Below are 25,315 nucleotides of genomic sequence, written 5' to 3'. Positions count from 1 at the left end.
TGCCTAGCATAGAGCCCAACTCAGGGCCTGGACTCACAACCCTGAGATTAAGACCCTGAGCTGGGATCCAGAGTCAGATGCTAAGCTGATTGAACCATCCAGGTGCCCCAGAAAGCTTCAGTTCTAAGAAAAGGCAGTTTTGTTTTGTTTTTTTAAATACAAAGTTTGGCTAGAAATGTAACAACAGTGTTTACAAAAAGTGTTGCATTGAAAAGTGCTTTTTAACGTAAATTTTACAGTAAGGATCAGAGTTACTATTGAAGGTGTTTGGATTCAGCCTTGAGGCTGGAGGTTTATTCTAGTCACTCTTCCTTTTGGTGAGAAGCCCAGTCAGCTGGCTAACTCTCCATCAAAGACAAAAAGAGTCATTTCACAGTAGCTTTTCTGGATGAAGGATGGTTTTGCTTACTCAGTAGATAGGTTTCTTTGGGCTAAAGTGTTTTACAGAGATGACTTGGGTTAGTGCAGGTGGTGGTCGGCTGTCTACTTTCTGGCTCTTAGGCCTTTTTCTGTGTTAACTAACTAAGGTTCTCATTAATTTGCCACCACACACCCCCAGGGTCCATTCATCTCCCGTTCTAGTATGTGGAGCAAGGGGAAAGTTGACATTTTTTTTTTCTTTTAAAATTTTTATTTATTTATGATAGTCACAGAGAGAGAGAGAGGCAGAGACACAGGCAGAGGGAGAAGCAGGCTCCATGCACCGAGAGCCCGACGTGGGATTCGATCCCGGGTCTCCAGGATCGCGCCCTGGGCCAAAGGCAGGCGCCAAACCGCTGCGCCACCCAGGGATCCCGGGAAAGTTGACATTTACAGGTCATCTTCTGTGAAGTTTTCAAGCCTGATATATAATCGCTGCCCTGTCTCCAGTTGGCCTGCCTTTTTACATTTAATGCTTGCCTTCTCACTTGTGGCTTTTAAATTGGTTTTTGTTTTTTTTTTTTTTAACATCTAATTTTCCATTGTACGTCAAGTATATCACAAGGTCAAGGAGGCCTTGGTTCCAAAAATTATTTTGGTGTCAGAAAACCAATGTGTGATCATGTCAGTAAAGAATTAGTATCCCTGAATACCACACTTGGGGTTTCTTTTCTGGATGACACGTTTCATATGGTAAGCTGCTGCTTTTGGGAAAAAAAAAAAAAAAACTTTTTTCTTACCAATTTCTTTGTGTGTCTGTGTTGTAAAAAACATAGAAAATTTACCCTATTGATCATTTTTTCAGTTCCTACAGATTTCTTTCTGTACAGCTTTCTTTCTCTATGTGTGGGAGCCCATGACAGAGGTCCTCCCTGAAACTCATCAGCACATTTTAGTGAAGGTTTCTCCTGTGGACTTGGTTTCGGGGTTAGGGTGAGTGTGGGGCCTGCTGCTTATGTCATGTAGCCTGTCATTAATCAGCCCAAAGCCCATGAGAAGCCCAGGTGGGTAGGCCTGGAGGGGTGATGCATTTCCTTGGGGAACCCTTAGGGCTGCTAGGGGCTGCCTGTCTCTTGTAAGCATTGCCAATAAGGGAGCTGTACTCTCTAGTCCCCTTTAACCAAGCAACCAGTCCTTAGTTTGCTCCATGTGAAACCTCCACAAAACCACAAGACTCTTGTGAGGTTCCTGAGTTACCGAACTGTCCTGAGCTGTAGGCTGTGACTGTTCACAGAGTTGAAACACACTGTTCTTCGGGGGAAAATGGCTTTTATTAGACCACAGTGCTGCTTTCCTTTTGGATTGCTCTCAGAAAATTGGCCAGACACCCACCTGCAGTTGATCTTAGGCTCTTGAAGTGGAATGATTTGCAGCAAGGGCTCTATCGTCCAAGGCCAGTGGTGAAGAGCCTGCTCTTCCTCCCACAGAACCTGCCCCGAACTCACCTTGGAGCTCATCATGCAAACTAGGCGTTTGCTGTTATCTCTGCAGACCTCTGTGCGAGACTGCCTCATTTTTGTGCCCCAGGGCAGGGATGCACTGAGGTGGTGGGCTGAGAAGTCCCCAGCCCTGGATCTGTTTTAGTTACTTTTGTCAGCTGGGTTCAGGCAAAGCAACAATAGAACGTAGTTTCTCTAGAACACCTAAACAGTAAAGTTCTGTTCTGTGTGGTGATTGTTGAAGATTCACATGCCAGTGACCAGAGATGAGTGTTTCATTCTTCTGGGTGAAAGCCCACAGCTAATGTTCACTTCCAGTCTTTCTGGAAAGAATTTAGGCAGAGAGACCCTGATTTGATTCTGCCGATTGTCTGTGGGTCTGGGTCATTGGCATTCTCCCGGGAGCCCTCATTGAAGGACATGAGGTGGTCCTGCAGGATACGTTTCCAGGCTGGTTTCCATGGTCCGTGTGCTAAGTCCTGTTCACTGCCATGCTTTTTAGTCACCACGGTGGTTTTTTTCAAGGAGAAAAACAGAAAGATGGCGGCGGTGGGGGGTGGGGGACGGACGACTGTCTTCTATGAATTTCACAAGATTTAATGTCAGTTATGGAAACAGACTTTCATAAATTGCGATCCTAAACTCAATGCATGTGGTAAGGAGCCTCCGATAGAAGTCCATAATATACACAGAAGTGAACAAAATACTGTGAAAATGTTCTCAAAGTACAGTTGGAAGGGAAAAGTGAGTTTTTAAACTAGATAAATGGAATGGTAATTCAGCATAGTAATGCATTTGGGTCACTGGTGTAGAAGTAGCATTGAAAACAGGTACTTTCTCAGTTGTACTTAAGATGTTTATTATCAGAACCTTTTCTACTTAGGAAATTAATTCTTAAAAGGCCATCATGATTTGCATTGCTTCCTCAAAGTAGTTACCTTAAGACTTTTACTTTTAAAAAAAATTTTTTTTAATTAGCACACTGGTTTTGAAGACTGGCTTTGTAGTAAGTTTAAAATATTCAGATGAGAACATTGAGACCAATGCATAGGATTTCTGGGCCCTAGAGAACATCCTATTAGTCCTCCCATTTAAAGATTTGTACAGAAAAAAAAAACAAAAAAATTTTTTTAAAAAAAATAAAGATTTGTACAGGAGATTCTTATGGAAAAGCCAAGCAGGTACAGTGTTTTCTGACGATAATTTTTAGCACTGTTGAAAATAGATTCCTGTACTAGATTTTGTTGGTAAGTTCTCCAAAGTCACTGAAAATGAATTTTAACTCCATATGAGATTCTTTGTCAGAATAAGCTTGATTTTTCTTAGGCTCGGTCAAGTCCACAGATGTTTCCAATAGTTTTTGATGACTCTGTAAGGGGCTAAGGAGTCGGTGCCAGAAATAGAGTCAAGCTTAACACTCCTCTTTAGGCAGCCCTCTTCTCCCCTTCCCACCCTTCCCCCACCCTCACAATGCACCACATGGCTTTGAGCAGTCTGAAAAATTAATAAAACGCCCAAGAATAAAGCTAGCAGAGGACTGATGATGAGAATGTGTCTTAAAGTTGTGCTTCCCGGGGCCGGGGGTGGAGACATGTCCAGGTGGTGTGAGGGGCTTACAGCATGGGGCCCCGGGTAGGGGGCACCACGCTGTGCACACACAGGCACAGGCAGGTCACCGGTGGCATGGGAGAGCTCCAGCAGACCTGAAGGGGGCCACAGGAAATATAGGCCCCACGGGGCCTTAGCACACTGGACTCCATATTGAGGCCTCTTCACTCGTCATGCCTTCCCTGGGACAGGAAACATTCCTCCTGTTTTTTTTTTTAATATTTATTTATTATTTATGATAGAGAGAGAGAGAGAGAGGCAGAGACACAGGAGGAGGGAGAAGCAGGCTCCATGCCAGGAGCCCGACGTGGGACTCCAGGATCGCGCCCTGGGCCAAAGGCAGGCGCCAAACCACTGAGCCAACCAGGGATCCCCTCCTCCTGGTTGTTACAGGGATTAACCACTTCCAGAATGTGGGGTTTTATGAGGAAAATTCTCCTGCCTGGGCCTCTACCTTTAACTTTTTAACGGTATCATCTTTGTTCACAGAGAAGCATTTAAGGGTGAGCATGGGTTTCCCACCAAGGAATTTATAAATTTTAGAAGGGCATTAAACTTTTGTGAGAAATCTCATTTGTGGCCTAGCAGAGACCTTTCATTTTGTTGATATTTGTACTTTGTTATGGAAGGGTTTTGTTTTGTTCTGTTTTGCTTTCTGTGGTTGTCTTGTGGACATGTGTTTCTGATTGTGAATATCTAAACTTTCTCTCAAAAGATCAGCTGTTAGAACAGGAGGATGATGAATAGCATGGGGCATGGGGCATGCCAGGGCGCTGGCCGGCCATGAGCCCGTGTAAGAGGCACGGATTCCCAGTTCCCTCTGAGTCCATGGGAGCCGTGAGGCCTCTGGAGCCAGGCTGTTTCCCAGAGGGAGGCCCATCCTTCCACCCACCAGCCATAGCCCAACCCACCTACTCTTGTCCTTTGCCACTGCCCTGCAGGGGAACAGAACCCCGGGCATGTGGCCCATGGAACACAGGTGGAGTCAGCACCTGAAGTCACAGAAGAAAAGCCCATGATTTATTTTGGTTTTTCGAATGCAGTGCCTTCCATTTTTAGAGCAAGCCTGTTTTGCCTTTTTCACTTCTGCAAATGATTGCTGCTGGATACAAAGCATTGGATGAGCTGTGCATCCTGTACAACCCTGTACAACCCTGTACCTGCCATTGTTGACACTGGGGCTCAGCGGGGACTCAGACAGGCCCCCCTCTCTCCCCTCACGGCCAGGCATGGAAAGTTCACAGGAAAATAACAGACCTCCTTGCTGGTGCTGATGGCATCCACACACATGCATAACCCAAGATATGGCTCGTTTCAGAATTAACCCAAGATATGGCTCATTTCAGAATTAAGACACAATTTATTTAAAAGCTAAGTGCTAAGATAAATGCAAGAGCACCTTCTCCAAGGGCTTTTGATGGGGGAATGGACAAAGCGAGGACATGGGGGCTCTGAGCAGACAGGATCTCATGGGCTCAGTGCAGGCAGGACTCCCCTCAGGGCTGGGAATCACCTGAGGAGGAGCCACAGAACAGACCTGGCAGGGTGGGCTGGGACCTGGCCGTCGGGGCTTTTCATCCCATGCTCGGGAATTTGGGTCTCAGGTGCTTGAATGGGAGGCTTGACGTTTCAAAAAGGCAACTGCCAAAGTGCTCACATGGCTTGGAAGGTGAGCCTGGAATGTGGCAGGGAGGACACCACAAAATCCAGATGAAATGTGGCATAGCTGGGTAGAGGAAGGAAATGATACAAGAGATGCCTTAGATCTATTTGACAGCATTTGGAGAGCACGAGTTTTTAGTGTGGGTGATTTGATGGTGATACCATTATCCAAAAGGCACCAGTGGAGAGAAACAAAATGGGGAAGCGGTTAATGAGTCCTATCCTAGACTCACTGCTTTGGAGGGAAATGTCCTCAGAAAACGGTCTCTGGCTGTTATCTGGGATGTCTGCTTGGGGAGTAAGTAATCAGCACAGGGGATGTGCTTACAGAGCTACGTTGGGGCACAGTGGACAGGCAGTGGAGCTGGAACTACCTGGGGCTACCTGGATTGAGAGGCCAGAGGGGCCAGTCCAAAGACAGGGAGCTGGTTCATGACATTCTCATGTAAGAGGGATGTTAATGAGCACGTGTATATATGAGCTGCCCCCAGGTGTGAAAAGTCTGAAGGGCAGACATACGAGGCACAGGCCACAGCAAGCAGGTGGCCGCAAGAAGGCCACACACCTGTTTTATAAGCAGAGATCATGGCATTGATGTCCATTCTAGAGTGTATGGGTATGCTCCAAAGGGCCTAAGCATTAGTATAATTTTAATGGACAGAAAATGGGAGTGAGCTTAATGAGAGGAGAGAAGGAGGGAAGAGAGTTTCAGGCCAGAGAGCACACAGCATATGGGAAAGAGCGAGCATCCACAGAGTATATGGAATGGTGTGCTGAAAACCACGGCATGGGCAGGTGGCCTGGAAAGGATGGGGAGTGAGAGTGCCCACTAGGAGGTATCCTGGAGGGTTTTTTGTTTGTTTTTTTGTTGTTGTTTTTTTTGGTTTTTTTTTTTAATTTTTATTTATTTATGATAGTCACAGAGAGAGAGAGAGAGAGAGAGAGAGGCAGAGACACAGGCAGAGGGAGAAGCAGGCTCCATGCACCGGGAGCCCGATGTGGGATTTGATCCCGGGTCTCCAGGATCGCGCCCTGGGCCAAAGGCAGGCGGCAAACCGCTGCGCCACCCAGGGATCCCTCCTGGAGGGTTTTGAAGAGAGAATAAGGCACGCTCTACACACACATAGGGATCTACGGCCTCTTTGGCCTCCCTGCTGTGGGGCTCCGCGTCGGACCCCAGTGGTGCCAGAGAGTCTGCACACTAACAGTGTGGATGCTCAAACGCCAAGTAGGAACTAAAATTTTTGAATAAAATAATCTATCACATTATCTCCATATGGTGTGATGATCTCCCAAATGGCCTTACAACAAGGGTTTTACTAGTTTGCCCTATGTTTAAAAATGATTATTGTAGCACATTTTGAGCAGGGAGAGAATACTATCTCTGACACAAAATGATATGGACACTCATCTGAAGAATCGTATCCAATTCTGACAGTGAAACCCTCAAAAATCATAATCACACATTAAAACACACAAAAAACTCAATAACTGCCCATGTAATTCCAAAGAGAAATGAAGAAGCCACCAAACTGGAGAGCCCCTCATTCAGGTGGTGGCAAGTCACTGCCCCAGCCCCAGGACGCAGCTGATCCAGGTCAGCCTCACCCGCGGCAGGTGCAGTGGCTGGGGCTCGCTGACGTGTCCCTCTCCCTCCCCAGCTCTCTGGCGGCTGCGAGCTGACAGTGGTGATCCACGACTTTACCGCCTGCAACAGCACAGAGCTGACCATCCGCCGTGGCCAGACCGTGGAGGTTTTGGAGCGGCCCCACGACAAGCCTGACTGGTGTCTGGTGCGGACCACCGACCGGTCCCCTGCTGCAGAAGGCCTGGTTCCCTGTGGCTCTCTCTGTATCGCCCACTCGAGAAGTAGCATGGAAATGGAGGGTATCTTCAACCACAAAGGTAGGAATCACGAGGCACAGCTGGCTAGTGCCCACTGGAAATGAACCTGGTGCTTCTGTCCCTGTTTCTCTGCAGTCTGATGATAGGTATGATCCCTCCTTGTCACTCGTGCTTCAGGCCGTTATCACTCTGCCTCTGAGCCTTTGTAACTCTTCAAGAGCTGGAATGGAAATGAGGATTTCATGTGTTGCTCAGAAATAATGATTGCCTTGTTTCCCAAAATGATACCGGTTTAGAGAACGAGAAGGAGGCTGCTCTCTTTGGGCCAGTGTTATTCATATGTTGAGAACACAAAGAAGGTACCATTCTCCTCTCTGGGATGAAAGCACGTAGAGGAGGTGGGATCATATTCAGCATCTCCTTAATGAGGTTTTCACATTGTGGATTCTTTATTTGGTTAGTGTTAAATCCTGGGAAATCAAGCCTGCAGGCCCTGAGTTTAGCCACACCTCCTTTCTGCCACATAAGGTATCTCAGAACATGCCCCTGTGCCCAGGCTCCCCACGCAGCAATGGAATGGAGCTGGCCTTGAGGGAGAGGGTGGCAGGTTGGGCAGGGCTCTGACCAGAAGCACTTTTGAAAGAAACACTTTTCCCCTGAAATGACAGGGCATTTGAACCAAACAAACCGCATTTGGCATTCCTTGGTGATTCTTTTATTTAAAGGTAACTGTGACAAGACTACTTTTCACGTGTGTCTACATGGGTCAGAAATGGGCTCCTGGTGAGGGTATGAAAGCGTGTTTGTCCACGATGTCTAGCGTGGGAGCTGCTTGACAACTGCAGCCACTGAGCACTTCAGACATGGCCAGTCTGAACCGAGATCTTCTGCAGGTGTAAAAATACATGCTAGATTTTAAGACCTATCATGAAAAAAACAGTGCGTAATTCTTTTAGAGTCAATATAGGTTGAAACGATAATGTATTTTGTAGAGTTAAATAAAATGCATTATTATAATTAATTAATGTCTTCATTTCCTGATCCCCTTTACTTTTTTAAACTGGCTACTAGAAAATTGTAAATTGCATATGCAGCTTGCACTACATTTCTATTAGACGGTGCTGGTTTCATCATAGTGAAAAGCAAATTTGAGACTTTAAGCCCTTTTGAGAAACATTGGTCATGTGTAGCTTCTGGAAAAGTGTGGAATGTGTAGACTTTATCTGCTTTGAACTGTATTGTGTTGTGGCCTTCATGTCTCTGTACTGCTGGCAGGTGGCGGACTTCCAGACCTGGGGGATGCAGTTTGCTTTCCTGAGAGCAGATCACCATACTCTGCCTTATTCCAGTTCTTTTCTCTTGATTTTGGAATATTCTGGTCGCTTCCCCCACGTGTCCTCTGTGTCCTCTTTGCTTTCCTCATGACCTGTCTCCGGGCCCATATGCTGGCTGCGGAGGTGCATTACACTCAGTGTGGCTGCACAGGATAGTTACTGGTTAGCTCGCTGCACTAATTACAGGCACAGTCAGGGTCCAGATTCCTCAGGGCCTAAATGTGACCTGATTGTCACTTGAGGAAGAAACTAGAAGAATTCGGCGATCATTTTTCCAGAAAGAGAATCTTCTGATTTTGGCCCAAAGCTGAGGTGTCCGCTTTTGTTCCTGACGAGGCAGTCCATGAATTTTGGAGCAGCATTGGATTCCCCCTGCCCTGACCCTTCAGCCCCAGGAGGGGTCTGTGCTGGGCCAGCCCACTGCCCGAGTACTTGCAAAGTTACATAATATATTTAAGTCCTTAAATTTGAGTTGAAAATTAAGTACAACTTTTCCCCTTGAGTTTCTCACACAGGAGCCCTGGTGAGCTTAAGCATGCTACAAACAACACTTGTTCTGAAAGATTTCTTTTTTATATGTGCCTCTCCCATGGTGTGTTCTTTGCTTCCTGGTGTTCACAATTACAGGCTAGCCAAGAGGAAAGAACTATGTATTTATCACACTTTGTCCTAAAAAGTTCTTAGGGAGGTTGGGTTTTAAGTTAAGTACCAATTTGTTCCCTGGGCCTTTTGTCTCTGCTATTCGGTGACACTTTAGCACCTGAGAAGTTACCCCTTGCCTCTGAGAAGCCCTTTCATGCTCTTTCTTTAATGAGAAGGTGTGTCTTCATTCAGTAAAACCTGATGTAAACCAACAGCTAGTCAGTATGTGAGGGCTCAGAAGCCTCCTCCATTTTTAACTTGTTTCCTGAATTTTTGTTTTTCCAATAATGCAGAGAAACTCCTAAGATTGTCTGTTTGCTTGCAGTGTTAGGACCTGGGCTTTAGATTAGGGGAGGGAACCTCTTCCTTTGGGCTCTGTGAGATAGGCCTCTGCTGGTGTCCTGCCCATGTTCAAGTCCAGGAAATCAGGCAGCAGTGACCAGGGCTCCACTGGGGAGAACAGGCCTTTATCAACTAGGATGAGGATCTGGGAATGAAGTCCAAGAAAAACACACAGAGACTTGGGGAGCAAGAGGCCACTGCCACGTTGGGAAGCAGGAGATCTGGATTTGGCCCAGCACAACCCACAACCCTTCTTCTTGCTCTTATGTGGAAAGGAGTGCGTGCCACTATATTGCTCACACATTGGTATGTGCAGGGCTGTTGGCGCCTGCTGTGCCCATGCACCTGCTTTTGCTATCCAACATGTCATCTTGGGCCCCGGGCTGGACTTGAAGGATACTGCAGTGAGGAGTTCCATGTGGCCTCTTCTCTCAGAACTTGCTGCCCGTCCCTGGTGCGTCTCCTCTTGACTATCCCAGAAAGTGGGTCATCTTGCCTCTTTCACATATTTCCAGACTCATGAAAGGTAGGGGGTTGTTATTACTTATCTGTCCCTAGTCACTAGATAGTTTCCTAAAAGCCTTGGATCCTTACTGCTCTGACTTCCCAGACAGGAGGCACGTTTACTGATTTCTGATTCCAAAATTTTCTCAGTTTTATTGCTTCATTTTTTTTTTTTTTTAGCTTTATTGCTTCAGTGATTTTTCATGACTCCCCAGTCCAAGCAACTTAAATTTCCATAAATTTCAAATATAAAGATCATGCCTATTAAGGTCAAATGTCCATTTGGTTGTGAATGGTATCTTAAAAATGGCGCTATGACTGTGGTATCAATACACCTTCCAAGGAGGGCCCGGTACTCCCTGTGAGCACTGCCCAGATTCCTGTGGTAGTTTTTCAGCACTGCTAGCATTGGAAATCCATTGCACAGTGAGAATACTTGGAATCTGTGAGCACTAGGTCTCTCTTACTTTCTGTGAACTGAAGGAATATAGGGAGAGGTTAAAAATATGACTTATTTAAAATGAACAGGAAATGTAATTGCTCAATTTGCTTTCCAAGGAGCTAGTGTTGTGTCTGACCCTGGCTTCCAGCGTGAACATTATTCTGTTGAAAAATTCTTTCCATTTTGGGGGAAGGGCCCAACAAGGCAGGTTGCTTGTGGGTCAGTGTTTGTAGCCTGGCGGCAGGGGCTTCTGATGTTTCACTCCTGTCTTGCTCTGGCTGCCGTCCTACCTTCATGGCATCTCCGGCACAGGTTGCACGGACACGGAGCACAAAAAGGCAGAGTAAGGATTCAGCAATCCTCTTGCTCATGCAGTCTCTGTGTTTGCAGTTTGTACCGTCCGTGTCACATCCAAAGCATGGAGACTGTGCCTGCGGCCGGCAAGTGGGACGCACAGCCCGGGCTGACAAGTACACATCACCTGCTTTGCTGCTGAAACAGAGAGCACGTAATCATCTTTAAGCTCTCTGTAAATCCAAGGGGCTTTTCTTCCCTGCTATCTCAACTTGCAAAACTTGTTACTTTTCTCTGTTCATTTGCTTAGTCTAGGTCACAGAAAGTAAACAAGAATGTCAGTGGTGTTCACTGTCGTGATGAGGCCAGTGCAAAACCTCTCCCTTCCTGTGCTCCTCCAGCTGAGCGATTCAGCTTTTCTCTCTCTTCACCACCCAAGCGGCCGTATGTGGTGGCGCTGGAGGGTTTCTCCCCGCGGCCTGGTGGTGCCTGCAGCTGGTGCACCTGCGGGGGGGTGAGCAGGGGTGGATGCTGAAACCCAGGGCTGGTGGTGACACCACAAGATTTTTCTATGTGGTAAAATCCACAGAGCATAAAACTGACCATCCTAACCATTTTTAAGCGTTCACTTCAGGAGCATGAAATCCCTTCACATCGTGTTCCATCACCGCCATCCATCCACGGCACTCCTCTTCCCAAACCGAAGCCCTGTCCCCGGTGGACACTATGCCCCGTTTCCCTCCCCCAGCCACCAGCAGCCACCATCCTGCTTCCCGTGTCTTGGAGTTTGACTCCTCCTGGGTCCTCATGCTGCATTTCTCCTTTTGTGACCGGCTTATCTCACCTCACACGATGCCCTCTCACCCGTTTGTGGCAGCTCAGCGTGTCCTAAGGCTGAGTAATACTCCCTTGTGTGTGCAGACATTAGGGTTACATCCAGCTTTAATGCTGCTGTGCCCAGGAGCGTTCAGATGACTCAGATCCCTGCTGTCACTGCTTTGGGGAGTGTACCCAGGAGTGAAATTGCCAACTCCTATAGTAATTTTTTAAAAATTTTCTGAGCATGCCCACCACATTGGGTGACCTTGATCTAAATAACATATTTCAAACATACTCTCTTTTCTCCTCTGCCACCCTTGCCACTGGCCCGCCCCATTCATTCCTCTCACTGCCACTGAAACACAGATCCATCATGCTGCACCCCTCAGAGTTCTTCAGGGACTTGTTGTTGCTCAGGGAATAAAATCCCAGTCTCCTGACATGTCCTCCAGGGTGTTGGGCCTCACACGCGTGTGCACATGTGCACACGCACACACACACACACACACCCAGGTGCACACACACCCTCTTCTTGGTGTGATACATCAGATAATGGGTGGGGGTTGTCTTACTCTCTACCTGACACCATCTGTCCCTTTTTACCATATAAATGAAAAGCCCTAAAGAGAAAAACAATAAATGTATCCCCTGAGTCTGTGGAGGTGGGGGGAGGGAAATAAATCATGATACGGTTAATAGAGGATTTCAACACAAAGGCTGACCTGAAGGTAACCTGAGGAAGTCCCCATGAGAAGTAGTCAGGGACCAGAGATCCACGAGGAAGTGCAGAGGAACTCACCGAGGGTACTTTAAAACATTTCAGCACGAGCGGCGGGTGCAGATAAGGTGCTAAACTTACAGATGCATTGGAGGAAGTACACACAGCACAGGTTCTAAAGAACGGGACTGACGCGGGAGGCAGCAGAGAGCCTTTTCACAGCCCCAAGAGGAAGGGAGAACAGAGAGCAGGGCCCAGGGAGTAGTGCGCATGGGGGCAGGGGCTCCACTGGGAGGTTCTCTCTGCAGCAGGTCAGTGTGATTCACTGTGTCCAGTTCTGCCTTATGACTTTTACTTTAAAGATACGCACTTTACCAGGATAGATTCATTCTGTGGGGCCATTTCTTAAAGTTCAGAGAAATGGACCTACTTTGTATAACAGGAGTTGCTCCTCAGAATCACAGGTAATTTCTTAAAATGAATGAGTGAATGTGCCCAGAGCCCATGCCTGGATGTCAAAGCTCCACATCTGATTCTCAGGGAACTGCTGGCCGCAACCACTATGTGTAAAATTGGGCCACGCTTCCCTTCAGGCCCAAAATGCAGTGCATCTGAGCCCCTGTCCTCTGCCTGCCTGCCTCAGCACCTGGGTGCTATGAGCTGGTGGCTCTGCCTGTTGGTGGGTGGCCGCCCCACCACCCACTTCCTGGCTTCAGGAGGAGGCCAGGTCTTCCCCATGCTCTCAGCTTCCATGTCTCTCGGTCTCCATTTTGTGGAAATGAGACCAGGTGAAGGACCTTCGCAGAGGTTTACTGTCGTGGGAAGGACAGACTCCACAGGCCACCAGGTGTGTCCTCTCCCAGGCGCCCCAACCCCACCGCCTGCATTCCCAGCCTGTGCCCATCGTCAGGTGGCCCCCAGCTCAGAGGACATGTCAAAGCCATGTCCCTCCTCAGAATACAAGCAGGCACTAAGATTCCTCACCCCCGTCCAAACTGCTTCCCCAACTCCCAGGACCGCATCAGCCTACACAGTGCACCTGACAGAGAGATGTCTTGTCCTCTACCGACGGGAGTCATGGCCTTGCCCTGTGCTCTCCACCCCCACAACTGCCACCCAGAAAAACAGCAGCTCTGTATAGACTAAGTAAGGTCTAGAGATTTCTCTGGAAATCTCTACAACCAAAAACACAGCTTCCCTCCAAGGCCTCTTTCATTTCCTCAAGTATATTGGGGATGATTGAGTTTAAATTTGTTCAACTCTCATATCCTCTTTCCCAGATCATGAAACACTCTGCGCTGAAGGTGAGTGAATCAAAATCTCATACCTCTTATAACTGCTTATGACTTTTAAATGACCTAATAAGTTCTCGGAAGATGTAGGGCATTAATTAAAAAGGCTTTAGTGACATGAAAAATTGTAGTTGAATATATTGTGACTCTGGTATATTTAGACACTTACTTAATGCCAGATTGCCACTGTTAATCAGAAAACACACCCCAGGTATAGACCCTTCAAACTCATATCAGCCCACATATTCCTTAAAATATATATATATAATGGAAGACCTGTGTACTTTTTCAAAAAATTAGCTTGGAAAAGAGCAGTTTTTAGCCTATGAAAACAGCTGCTAATGTAAATCCCTGGGGAGACAGACTGAGGAACACAGCCACACGGGGTACAAAGACATGGTCCTTCTGAGCACTGTGTAGCCAAGATGCGGGGATGGATTCAAGACCTGTGATTAAGGATCATTTGCTGTGCAGCATGTAATTACGGAGCCGCACAAGTGAGCCATTACTCCGTGAATGCTTCATGTTGGAGGTATTTTCATGTTCCAACTTTACATTAAAGTGTTTATTAAAACAGGAAAAAACCATGAGCAGGTATTAAGATTGTCCATACTAGATGATCACAAAATTATATATGTAGCAAAGTCATAAACAACAAATGAGAAAACCCATCTTCCCACATTTGCTTTTAAATGGCCATGACACAGTGTTTAGGGAAAGAAGTATAAGGGAAGACGGGCTCTGCTCACCATGACTCATGGGCCGGGCAGGGGGTGGCTGCAGGTAGACAACAGAGGCATCCCACATCCTGCTTCTCCGTGTCCTCGACTTTGCCAGCTGCCTCCTGTCTGACATTGGTACATGGCCGACTTGGCAATTTATTTGACAAACTGGGGTTGCTCTTTTAAATGTATTCACTCTGGGGCACCAGGGTGGCCCATTCGGTGAATCATCTGCCTTCAGGTCAGGTCATGATCCCAGGGCCCTAGGATGGAGCCCCACGTCGGGCTTCCTGATCCCTGAGGAGTCTGCTTCTCCCGCTCCCTCTGCCCCTCTCCCTGCTGGTGCTCTCTCTCACTTACTCCCTCTCTCTCAAATAAATAAAATCTTCTAAAAAAATAAATTTAAAAAATCTATGTATTCACTCTAATTAGGGCCTGCAGAAGCCGGGAAAAATTACAGAGCTGTTATGTTTGGTGAAAAACATTTTAAAAATCATGTGCTGGTTTCCATTACATGTTTTGACCATGAAGAAATGCTGTCCCAAGGTGGGAAACGACAGCGGATCCCGGGCAGACTGAGTTTGCACGGGTCCTCACGGTTCATGTAGCAGATCGCGGCTCTGAGAACTCCTGGTATGGTTGCACCTAAGAGGTGAATGCCACGCCAGCCAGGGGGTGTGTGGCTTTTGCCTCCGTGCTCCTTCCTGTGCTCAGAGAAGCATGAGACAATTTTGTGATCACGTTTCCAGAGCTAGCCTTCCCATAAATGAAGATTTGGGTCATTTGACTTAGATCCTGAGAGCCAAGCTGCCACTACGGGGCCATGGGAAGATCCATCGGCTCTCCCGGCTGGTTGTGGAGCACAGCAGGCCCTGGGATCTGTGGAAGCACAAACATGTGATGAAGGCTTTGGTACCGGTTCCCAGAAAAACAGGGCGGCAAAACATTTGCACACAATTCCAGCAACCCCATGTTCAGAACTTTTTCTAAAAAAGAGAAGCAAATTTTCTCGATTTTTTCTCGATTTCCAGATTTTAAAACTTACTTTAAAACATGTTGCATTTCACATCAAAAGTTAAATCGTGGAAAGGTGTAAGCTGAGACGTCTTCGTGCCACAATCCCCTTTGCTATGTATGACTAACCATGTTTATTTGTTTCTAACTTCTGGTGTTTTCTTAGGCAAATACAAACACATAATTACTCCTGCCCCCATGTTCTTAAATAAAAGATAACATAGTTTGGCTTTTTTCACTTGGCCAGGCCTCGTAGAAGTGACTCCAGACCAGGAGATAGAGACATGCCTCGGCCTCTGATGGGCATGCTCACATCCCTGTGCACACAGCTAGGGTCCCTGATGGTGCACGTGTGAGCCACGCCGCAGTGCTAGCAGCCCACTGCCATCCCAGCTGTGCAGGTCTAGCTGTGAAATGGAATGCTCACACTCCAGTTGATGGGTTGAAGGGCACATGCATTTCTGGAAAGCAAATTTTTGAAGAAGAATCACCCGAATCATAAATTAGCTACAGCAGAAAAATTCGTAAACATGCTTTATGACATTTGCTTTGATCTGTTTTTTAAATTTTAGTAGGAGTCGTGATCATGTGATCTTTACCAAACCCTGAGTTCTCTAATATCATTTTACCCACTTAGAAAACTAAACTGTGCCCTTTGAATAAGGTCACTCTTAAAATCATTCAGATAAATTAAATCACGAGTTTCCATCTGACTCCAAGGAGGTGAGACTTTGATGGATGTTTTCCCACAGAACTCCGTGCAGGAGCATACAGTGGAATATTAATGTGAATGACACTTTACCAGTTTCTGTGAAATTCAGCCAAAAGGTTGCAAATTAGAAGTTTGCCACTCAATGTTAAGGGGCAGTAGTATCCAGAGAATAAACCACATTCTGCAGTGCCATTGTTGCCTTCCATTTCTGCAGAGCTGTTTATGAACCCCCCGTCGCACCTTCACCTCAAAGAGTCATGTTCATGAGCTAGTGCTGTCCACGGATTTCAGATGGGCTCTGAAGCCTCCATACTTTCTGAAGCATTCGGTTTATCACTGAAACTTCACAATGAACTTTGAGAAATACTGTTTTTATATACCACTGCCCCCAGTCTAATCTCCTTCCTTCTTGACTGACACCACAGAAGGGTCTTAGCCTAGAAGAAGGGTTTGTGGGGCTGGATGTAGTGAGAGGGTCAAGTGGCTGACCTTTGAGCTATCATCCCCAGAGCCAGCTCCATCCAGAAGGAGGTTCCTGCTCCCCTTCGTGGCATCCTCTGTGGACCAGAGCAGGGTCACCCTGGAATCTTCCAAGATGTGTTAGTGTCTGAGCCGTCGAGGGGCGGTTCACTGTGGTCTGACCAGCAGTGATAGGGATGCTTTGGACAGCTCAGTCATTTCACAAAGCTCACAATTCAAGGAAGTCGTCATTTTCCCAAAACTATCCTAGCCAAGCTCAGGACAGGGGACCCGACGTGTTTATTATTTGAAGGGCCCTTGCATACATTGAAGAGAATTATTAACAGGCTCCTTTGCCTTGGCCACATTGCGAGGCAGCTGTGGGATTCTGTATTATTTCTAATTGGAATGTAGCCCTGTGTGTTCAACTGCATCTTTTCTCTTCCCACCCCTTTTCGTGAGTCTGCAGAGCTTTGAATTTACTAGAAGGAGAGAACATTGAAGTTCTGTTCTTAGAGATTAGTTTCGTCCTGTCTCAAAAGTAATTAGACCATTCCAGTCCTGGGTTATGGAGCAGATTGTTACCAGACAAGGGAGGAGGAGCATATTAGTCAGCTCTGGCTACCAAAATACCACAGACTTCATGGCTTCAACAACAGCAGTTTATTTTTTCCTAGTTCTGGAAGCTACAAGTCCAAGATCAAGGCATCAGCAGAGTTGGTTGCTTCTTAAGCCTCTGACATTTTAACCTAGTGACCTCACTAAAGACCCCATCTCCAGCTGTGGTGGTGTTCCGACCTTCTGTGACTTAGGACTTCAACATACAAATTTGGAGGTGGTGGACCGCCAGCCTGTAGCAAAGGGTACTGTTGGAGCCTTAACAACTAACAGTAGGGTCCCCTTGGGGGGCTCAGTCAGTTGAGCATCTGATTTGATTTCGGTGGGTCATGATTGCAGGGTCGTGGGATCGAGCCCTGCGTCAGGCTCCATGCTGAGCATCGCATTTGCTTGAGATTCTCTCTCTCCCTCTGCCCCCACCCCATGCTCTTGCATACGTGCTTGCACATGCGTGCTCTCTCTCTCCAAAAAAAACCCCCACAGTAATAGCAGATGGGATGTGTGATGGCTTGCAGTGTGCCTGGCACTGCGCTGCGTTTTTTTTTTTTTTTTTTTTAAGATTTTATTTATTTATTCATGAGAGACACACACAGAGAGAGAGGCAGAGACACAGGCAGAGGGAGAAGCAGGCTCCATGCAGGGAGCCTGATGTGGGATTCGATCCTGGGTCTCCAGGATCATGCCCTGGGCTGAAGATGGCACTAAACCACTGAGCCACCGGGGCTGCCTGGCACTGCGCCTCTTGTCTCTACATTTAGTCTTCAGGGACCGAAGGGCACTATATGCCATATCATTCCTATTGTAGGAAGAGAAGATAGAGGCACAGAGAAATTAATTTGACCGCGCTTAGTGTTGGAAACTGGAAATTTGAGAACAGCAGTCAGACCCCACAGCTCTCTTCCCCACCGTGTGTGCTGCTTCCACACAAGCTGGAAGGCGCCTTTGGTCCAGGGGACAGGCTATAGCCTCTTGAGACAAACTCCGTTGCTCAGACCAGCCATTGTTTGTGGAGGAGCTATCCCAGAAGCTGGCCTCCAAAGCCCACTATGACTGAGACTATGTGCCTTCCTGGAGCTATGTTGTACCCTCCCAAGAGGCCACAGCCCCTCCAGCAATCCCTTTGTCTGAGAAGGTTCCATTTTAACTTTCTCATTTGAATTATGGTAATTCCAGTTGCCTTCCATCACCCAAAGAAGTCCTCTTTGTGGGAATCTGTCTTGTTTTCTTTCCTTTGGGCCACTTCTCTCCTTTTCCTCCTCCTCTAGCTTTGGGACACTCCGGTGGCTCAGTGGTTGAGTGTCAGCCTTCAGCTCAGGGAGTGATCCCGGGGTCTTGGGATCAAGTCCCACATGGGGCTCCCCTTAGTGAGCCCGTTTCTCCCTCTGCCTCTGTCTCTCTCTGTGTCTTTCATGAATAAATAAATAAAATCTTAGAAAGAAAGAAAATAGTTTTATCCTCCATGAGCTTTCTGTGAGTAAATGAATGGAAAAACCATTCCCCTGAGTAAACATTTTCTCCCTCCTCCCCTCCACCCCAGAACAATCAAAATCTGGCGCTTGGTGGTTTTTCTTGACAAATCTGGGGAAGTAAGCTTCCTGTCGGGTCTTCCCAGTCTTTCTCCCCCAGTGATTTTGTGGCCAGCATCCCACTCTCGAGTTGAGCAGAATTGGGACATCAGAGAATGTATTGGCTATCGGTTTGGTGACATCGCTCTAATTTTTTGAACACTGCTGTTTTTTGTTATTTTTTAGGGAACACTTTTGTGAGGTTCCCCTCTCATGTTGCCATTCTGCAAATAACCCCCAGTGCTGGTGCAAACAGAGAATGTCACACAGTGAGTTAAAGTGAAATGTAAAAAAGGAGTGCTTGAATGTGTGTTTTGTTAATGTAAGAGAAAAACTCACATAGTTTGTGAAAAGATAATAAGGAAAGCAATGAAAAGGAGCCTATCAAATTTTTGGCACCCAAACGGAGTGTTTGAATGCCTCAATAAAGGTGCTTTTGTGGATTGGCAACTGTGCTCGAAAGCAGCAGGAAATAATGTGCTGAATGGAGCCCTAAGAAGCAGGATTGAGTCATCCCACCCGCTCCCTCCAGAGCAGGAGGTGTTATCTGTGGGCTACCGAGCAGGACAAAACGACCCCTAAACAGGAGTATCTTTGTGCCTGGAACCTGAGAAGCTCGACCCTGGTGGTACAGCTGCACCCAGTCCAGCCCTAGGACTTGCCCACAGTGGGGAACCGCCAGGGATGCAGAGCTGGGGCAGGCGGGGGGGCCCCCCCTGGGGCTCCTGTTAGTTGGGGGTTCAGGATTGGCTGGAGGCAGGCTACTGGAAGCCCCGCAGGGTCATGAAGAATGTTTCAAGGCTCAGGAAGATACTAGTAATTTTTAGAGGAAATTGTAGGTACTGTTCCTCAGAGTTATGTCATTGGAGTCTCAACATCAAAACATAGCTGCTGTTGCATTGAAGATTGGGGAGACCTTTTCATCCTGTATTAGCTCCCTAGTTATTAATGCTTGTTTCCTCTTCAGACTAGAAAGACTTTAGGCCCTTTGGCTTATCTGAGTTCTAGTTTTACAAAGAGCTTTCTATTAAGTTTATTTTTAGTCCTGGTTTTAATAACACCGTTTGTATATGAACCTTTTTTTTTTTTTTTTTTTTTTTTGGTCCTGGTTTTTTTTTTTCTTAAGACCGTCTTTGGCAAAAATGACTTTCCTACATTTTTTTTTTTGGATCAATTAATATTAGGCACTTGAACATTGGAATTCTAATTTTAAATATTTGAGGAATGACTATTACAGGAGAAGATTACATGAAAAGTGATTTTTGGGGGGGACTGTTTTGACCAAAACAATTTTTCTTTTCAACCGGTTTAAATACAAATACCTTTATTTTCATGAGAATGAGATTATTAGTTTTACCCCACATATATGCAGGCAAACGATGATTTTATATTCCTTCCATCTATTTTTTTTCCAGTAAACCATAGATCCCTTTGTTTACAAGTCATTAGTTTGCCTAATATGTTTCTTTTGCAGAAAATTTCATCTCTGAATTTGCCCATTTTTCTTTTTTTACACTCAATTTCTGTAGCTATTTGTATTTATGTACCCATAACTCTCAATTTATTTTTTAAAAAATTCTCATTTTGAAGTAATTTTAGACTTACAGAAAAACTGCAGAAATAGTACAAGGACTTCCTGGATCCCCTTTACCTAGTGTCATTCCCCTCCCCCCCCCCCCCCCCCCCCGCCACCCTTCCCCCACATGTCACATGACCCTGGTTCCATGGTCACAACCCAGAGGAACCTGATGCAGTTCTGTTAACTGTGCCACAGCCTTTTATCAGGTTTTGCTTTAATATCTTGTTTCCTGGCTCAGGATCCAGTCTAGGGCCCATGTCATATTTGGTCTTTTCCAATCTATGGTAGCTCCTCTACCTTTTTTGCTTTCAAGACTTTGAAAGCTTTTTTATTTATTTATTTATTTGTTTATTTATTTAAGATTTTATTTATTTATTCATGACAGAGAGAGAGAGAGAGAGAGAGAGAGATGGGCAGAGGGAAAAGCAGGCTCCATGCAGGGAGCCCGACGTGGGACTAGATCCCGGGGCTCCAGGATCATACCCTGGGCTAAACCGCTGGGCCCCTGGCGCTGCCCTTGAAAGCTTTTTTTAAATGACCTTGACACTTTTGAGATATTACCAGTCCTTTATTTTGTTAATAAGTAGTCCCTCAAATTGGGTTTCTCTGATGTTTTCTCATGACTAAATGGGGCTCCTGCATCTTTGGGAAGAACACCACAAGCTGACATTATGTCCGTCTCTGTGCAAATCAGGGACTCCAGAGGATCCCAACACGCCTCATTGCTGGTGGTGGTGGTGACCTTGATCGCATGGTTATGGTAGTTACTGCACTGTTTCTCCACTGTAAAGTGACTGTTTTTCTCTTTCCAATTAATATATAAAATACCATGTAGGAGATATTTTGAAACAATGCAAATATTGTTTCACATCCTGCTTTTCCCCCTCATTTTAACATCAGTGGCTCTTGCCCACAGCCATTGTTACTGTACTGTTTGCCTACTGGTGATTCCCATCTCATTTATTTTAAACTTATTAGAGTTCTGAAAGAAAGAGCTGTGCCTCTGCCTCACTCATATATATTTTTTATTGGAGTTTGATTTGCTTACATATAATATAACACCCAGTGCTCATCCCGTCAAGTGCCCCACTCCGTGCCCATCAACCAGTCATCCCATCCCCCCGCCCACTGCCCCTTCCATCACCCCTTGTTTGTTTCCCAGAGTTAGGACTCTCTCATGGTTTGTCTCCCTCTCTGATTTTTCCTACTCAGTTCCGCTCCTTTCCATTATAATCCCTTTCACTATTTCTTCTATTCTCCATATGAGTAAAACCATATGATGATTGTCCTCCTCTGATTGACTTACTTCACTCAGCATAATACCCTCCAGTTCCATCCACCTTGAAGCAAATGATGAGTATTTGTCGTTTCTAATGGCTGAGTAATACTCTACTGCGTACATAGACCACAGCTTCTTTATCCATTCATCTTTCGATGGACACCGAGGCTCCTTCCACAGTTTGGCCACCATAGACATTGCTGCTATAAACTTTGGGGTGCAGGTGTCCTTCCACTTCACTGCATCTGTATCTTTGGGGTACATCCCCAGCAGTGCAATTGCTGGGTCGTACAGTAGTTTATTTTTAACTCTTTGAGGAACCTCCACACAGTTTTCCAGAGTGGCTGCACCAGTTCACATTCCCACCAACAGTGCAAGAGGGTTCCCCTTTCTCCGCATCCTCTCCAACATTTGTGGTTTCCTGCCTTGTTAATTTTCCCCATTCTCACTGGTGTGAGGTGGGATCTCATTGTGGTTTTGATTTGTATTTCCCTGATGGCAAGTGATGCAGAGCATTTTCTCATGTGCTTGTTGCCATGTCTATGTCTTCCTCTGTGAGATTTCTGTTCATGTCTTTTGCCCATTTCATGATTGGATTGTTTGTTTCTTTGGTGTTGAGTTTAATAAGTTCTTTATAGATCTTGGAAACTAGCCCTTTATCTGATACGTCATTTGCAAATATCTTCGTTGTCTTTTAGTTTTGTTAACTGTTTCTTTTGCTGTGCAGAAGCTTCTTATCTTGATGAAATCCCAATAGTTCATTTTTGCTTTTGTTTCTCTTGCCTTCATGGATGTATCTTGCAAGAAGTTACTGCAGCCAAGTTCAAAAAGGGTGTTGCCTGTGTTCTCCTCTAGGATTTTGATGGAATCTTGTCTCACATTTAGATCTTTCATCCATTTTGAGTTTATCTTTGTGTATGGTGCAAGAGAGTGGTCTAGTTTCATTCTTCTGCATGTGGATGTCCAATTTTCCCAGCACCATTTATTGAAGAGACTGTCTTTCTTCCAGTGGAGAGTCTTTCCTCCTTTATCGAATATTAGTTGACCATAAAGTTGAGGTTCCACTTCTGGATTCTCTATTCTGTTCCATTGATCTATGTGTCTGTTTTTGTGCCAGTACCACACTGTCTTGATGACCACAGCTTTGTAGTACAACCTGAAATCTGGCATTGTGATGCCCCCAGATATGGTTTTCTTTTTTAAAATTCCCCTAGCTATTCGGGGTCTTTTCTGATTCCACACAAAGCTTAAAATAATTTGTTCCAACTCTCTGAAGAAAGTCCATCGTGGTATTTTGATAGGGATTATATTAAACGTGTATATTGCCCTGGGTAACATTGACATTTTCACAATATTAATTCTACCAATCCATGAGCATGGAATATTTTTCCATCTCTTTGTGTCTTCCTCAATTTCTTTCAGAAGTGTTCTATAGTTTTTAGGGTATAGATCCTTTACCTCTTTGGTTAGGTTTATTTCCTAGGTATCTTATGCTTTTGGGTGCAATTGTAAATGGGATTGACTCTTTAATTTCTCTTTCTTCAGTCTCATTGTTAGTTTATAGAAATGCCACTGACTTCTGGGCATTGATTTTGTATCCTGCCACGCTACCAAATTGCTGTATGAGTTCTAACAATGTTGGGGTGGAGTCTTTTGGGTTTTCTATGTAGAGTATCATGTCATCGGCAAAGAGGGAGAGTTTGACTTCTTCTTTGCCAATTTGAATGCCTTTTATTTCTTTTTGTTGTCTGATTGCTGAGGCTAGGACTTCCAGTACTATGTTGAATAGCAGTGGTGAGAGTGGACATCCCTGTCTTGTTCCTGATCTTAGGGGAAAGCCTCCTAGTGTTTCCCCATTGAGAATGATATTTGCTGTGGGCTTTTCATACGTGGCTTTTAAGATGTCGAGGAATGTTCCCTCTATCCCTACACTCTGAAGAGTTTTGATCAGGAATGGATGCTGTATTTTTTCAAATGCTTTCTCTGCATCTATTGAGAGGATCCTATGGTTCTTGTTTTTTCTCGTTGATATGATCTATCACGTTGATTGTTTTACGAGTGTTGAACCAGCCTTGCATCCCGGGGATAAATCCCACTTGGTCATGGTGAATAATCTTCTTAATGTACTGTTGGATCCTATTGGCTAGTGTCCTGTTGAGAATTTTTGCCTCTTGTGTTCATCAGGGATATTGGTCTATAATTCTCTTTTTTGATGAGGTCTTTGTCTGGTTTTGGGATCAAGGTGATGCTGGCCTCATAAAACAAGTTTGGAAGTATTCTGTTCCCTTCTATCCTTCACAACAGCTTTAGAAGAATAGGTATTGTTTCTTTAAACATTTGATAGAATTCCCCCGGGAAGCCATCTGGCCCTGGACTCTTGTGTCTTGGGAGGTTTTTGATGACTGCTTCAATTTCCTCCCTGGTTATTGGCCTGTTCAGGTTTTCTATTTCTTCCTGTTCCAGTTTTGGTAGTTTGTGGTTTTCCAGTAGTGCGTCCATTTCTTCTAGATTGCCTAATTTATTGGCATATAGGTGCTCATGACATGTTTTTAAAATCGTTTATATTTCCTTGGTATTGGTTGCGATCTCTCCTCTTTCATTGATGATTTTATTAATTTGAGTCTTTTTTTTTAATAAGGCTGACTAATGGTTTATCTATCTTATTAATTCTTTCAAAGAGCCAACTCCCGGTTTTGTTGATCTGTTCCACAGTTCTTCTGGTCTCTAGTTCAGTGAGTTCTGCTCGGATCTTTATTAACTCTCTTCTTCTGCTGGGCGTAGGTTTTATTTGCTGTTCTTTCTCCAGTTCCTTTAGGTAGGAGGTTAGCTTGTGTATTTGAGTTGTTTCCAATTTTTTTGAGGGAGGCTTGTGTGGTGATGTATTTCCCTCTTAGGACTGCTTTTGCCGTGTCCCAAAAATTTTGAATGGTTGTATCTTCATTTCATTAGTTTCCGTGAATCTTTTTAATTCTTCTCTATTTTCCTGGTTGACACATTCATCTTTTGGTAGGATGCTTTTTAACCTTCATGTGTTTGAATTTCTTCCCAATTTCTTCTTGTGATCAAGTTCTAGTTTCAAAGCATTGTGGTCTGAAAATATGTAGGGGATGATCCCAATCTTTTGGTATTGGTTAAGACTTGATTTGTGACCCACTATGTGGTCTGTTCTGGAGAAAGTTCCATGTGCATTTGAGTAAAATGTATATTCAGTTGCGTTTGGATGCAAGGTTCTGTATATATCTGTGAAATCCATCTGGTCCAGTGTATCATTTAAAGCCCTTGTTTCATTGTTGATGTTGTGCTTAGAAGATGTGTCATTTGTAGAAATCGCCATGTAGAAGTCTCCCAGTGTTAGTGTATTGTTATCTAAGTATGTCTTTACTTTGGTTATTAATTGATTAACACACTTGACAGCTCCCACATTAGGTGGCATAAATATTCATGATTGTTAGATCTTCTTGTTGGATAGAACCTTTAAATATGATATAGTGTCCCTCTTCGTCTCTTACAACAGTCTTTGGGATAAACTTTAATTTATCTAATATGAGGATGGCTACCCCAGCTTTCTTTTGAGGACCATTTGAATGGTAAATGGTTCTATACCCCTTCATTTTTAGGCTGTAGGTGTCCTTAGGTCTAAAATGAGTCTCTTGTAGACAGCAAATAGGTAGGTCTTGCTTTTTTATCCAGTCTGAAACCCTGCATTTTTTGATGGGATCATTCAGTCCATTCATGTTCAGAGTTACTACTGAAAGATACAAATTTAGTGTCATCATATCACCTATTCAGTCCCTGTTTTTGTGGATTGTTTCTTTGGACTTCCTCTTTCTTTTACAGGGTCCCCCTTAATGTTTCTTGCAGAGCTGGTTTGGTGGTCTCATATTCTTTCAGTTTCTACTTATCTTGGAAGCTCTTTATCTCTCCTTCTATTCTGAATGAGAGCCTTGCTGGATAGAGTATTCTCTATGGTTGCATGTTCTTCTCATTTAGGACCCTGAATATATCC

The 25,315-nt window shown here is 45.1% G+C and overlaps 1 protein-coding gene across 6 annotated transcripts in view; it reads left to right on the top strand.

Annotated features, from left to right (window-relative positions):
• The window catches only part of TRIO (trio Rho guanine nucleotide exchange factor), a 354,258-nt gene that overhangs the window by 263,985 nt on the left and 64,958 nt on the right, over window positions 1-25,315 (top strand). For 5 of the 6 annotated variants that reach the window (XM_077879549.1, XM_077879552.1, XM_077879550.1 and 2 more), the window contains exon 34: window positions 6,791-7,034. In XM_077879549.1, the coding sequence (XP_077735675.1) occupies window positions 6,791-7,034 (244 nt within the window). Of the gene's footprint in view, window positions 1-6,790; window positions 7,035-7,699; window positions 7,996-25,315 lie in introns of those variants that run through there. The other variant, XM_077879553.1, reaches the window with a different exon arrangement.

This window comes from Canis aureus, chromosome 31, assembly GCF_053574225.1.
Source record: "Canis aureus isolate CA01 chromosome 31, VMU_Caureus_v.1.0, whole genome shotgun sequence".
In the NCBI taxonomy this organism is placed as follows: Eukaryota; Metazoa; Chordata; class Mammalia; order Carnivora; family Canidae; genus Canis; species Canis aureus.
This window is presented reverse-complemented; position numbering and strand designations above follow the sequence as displayed.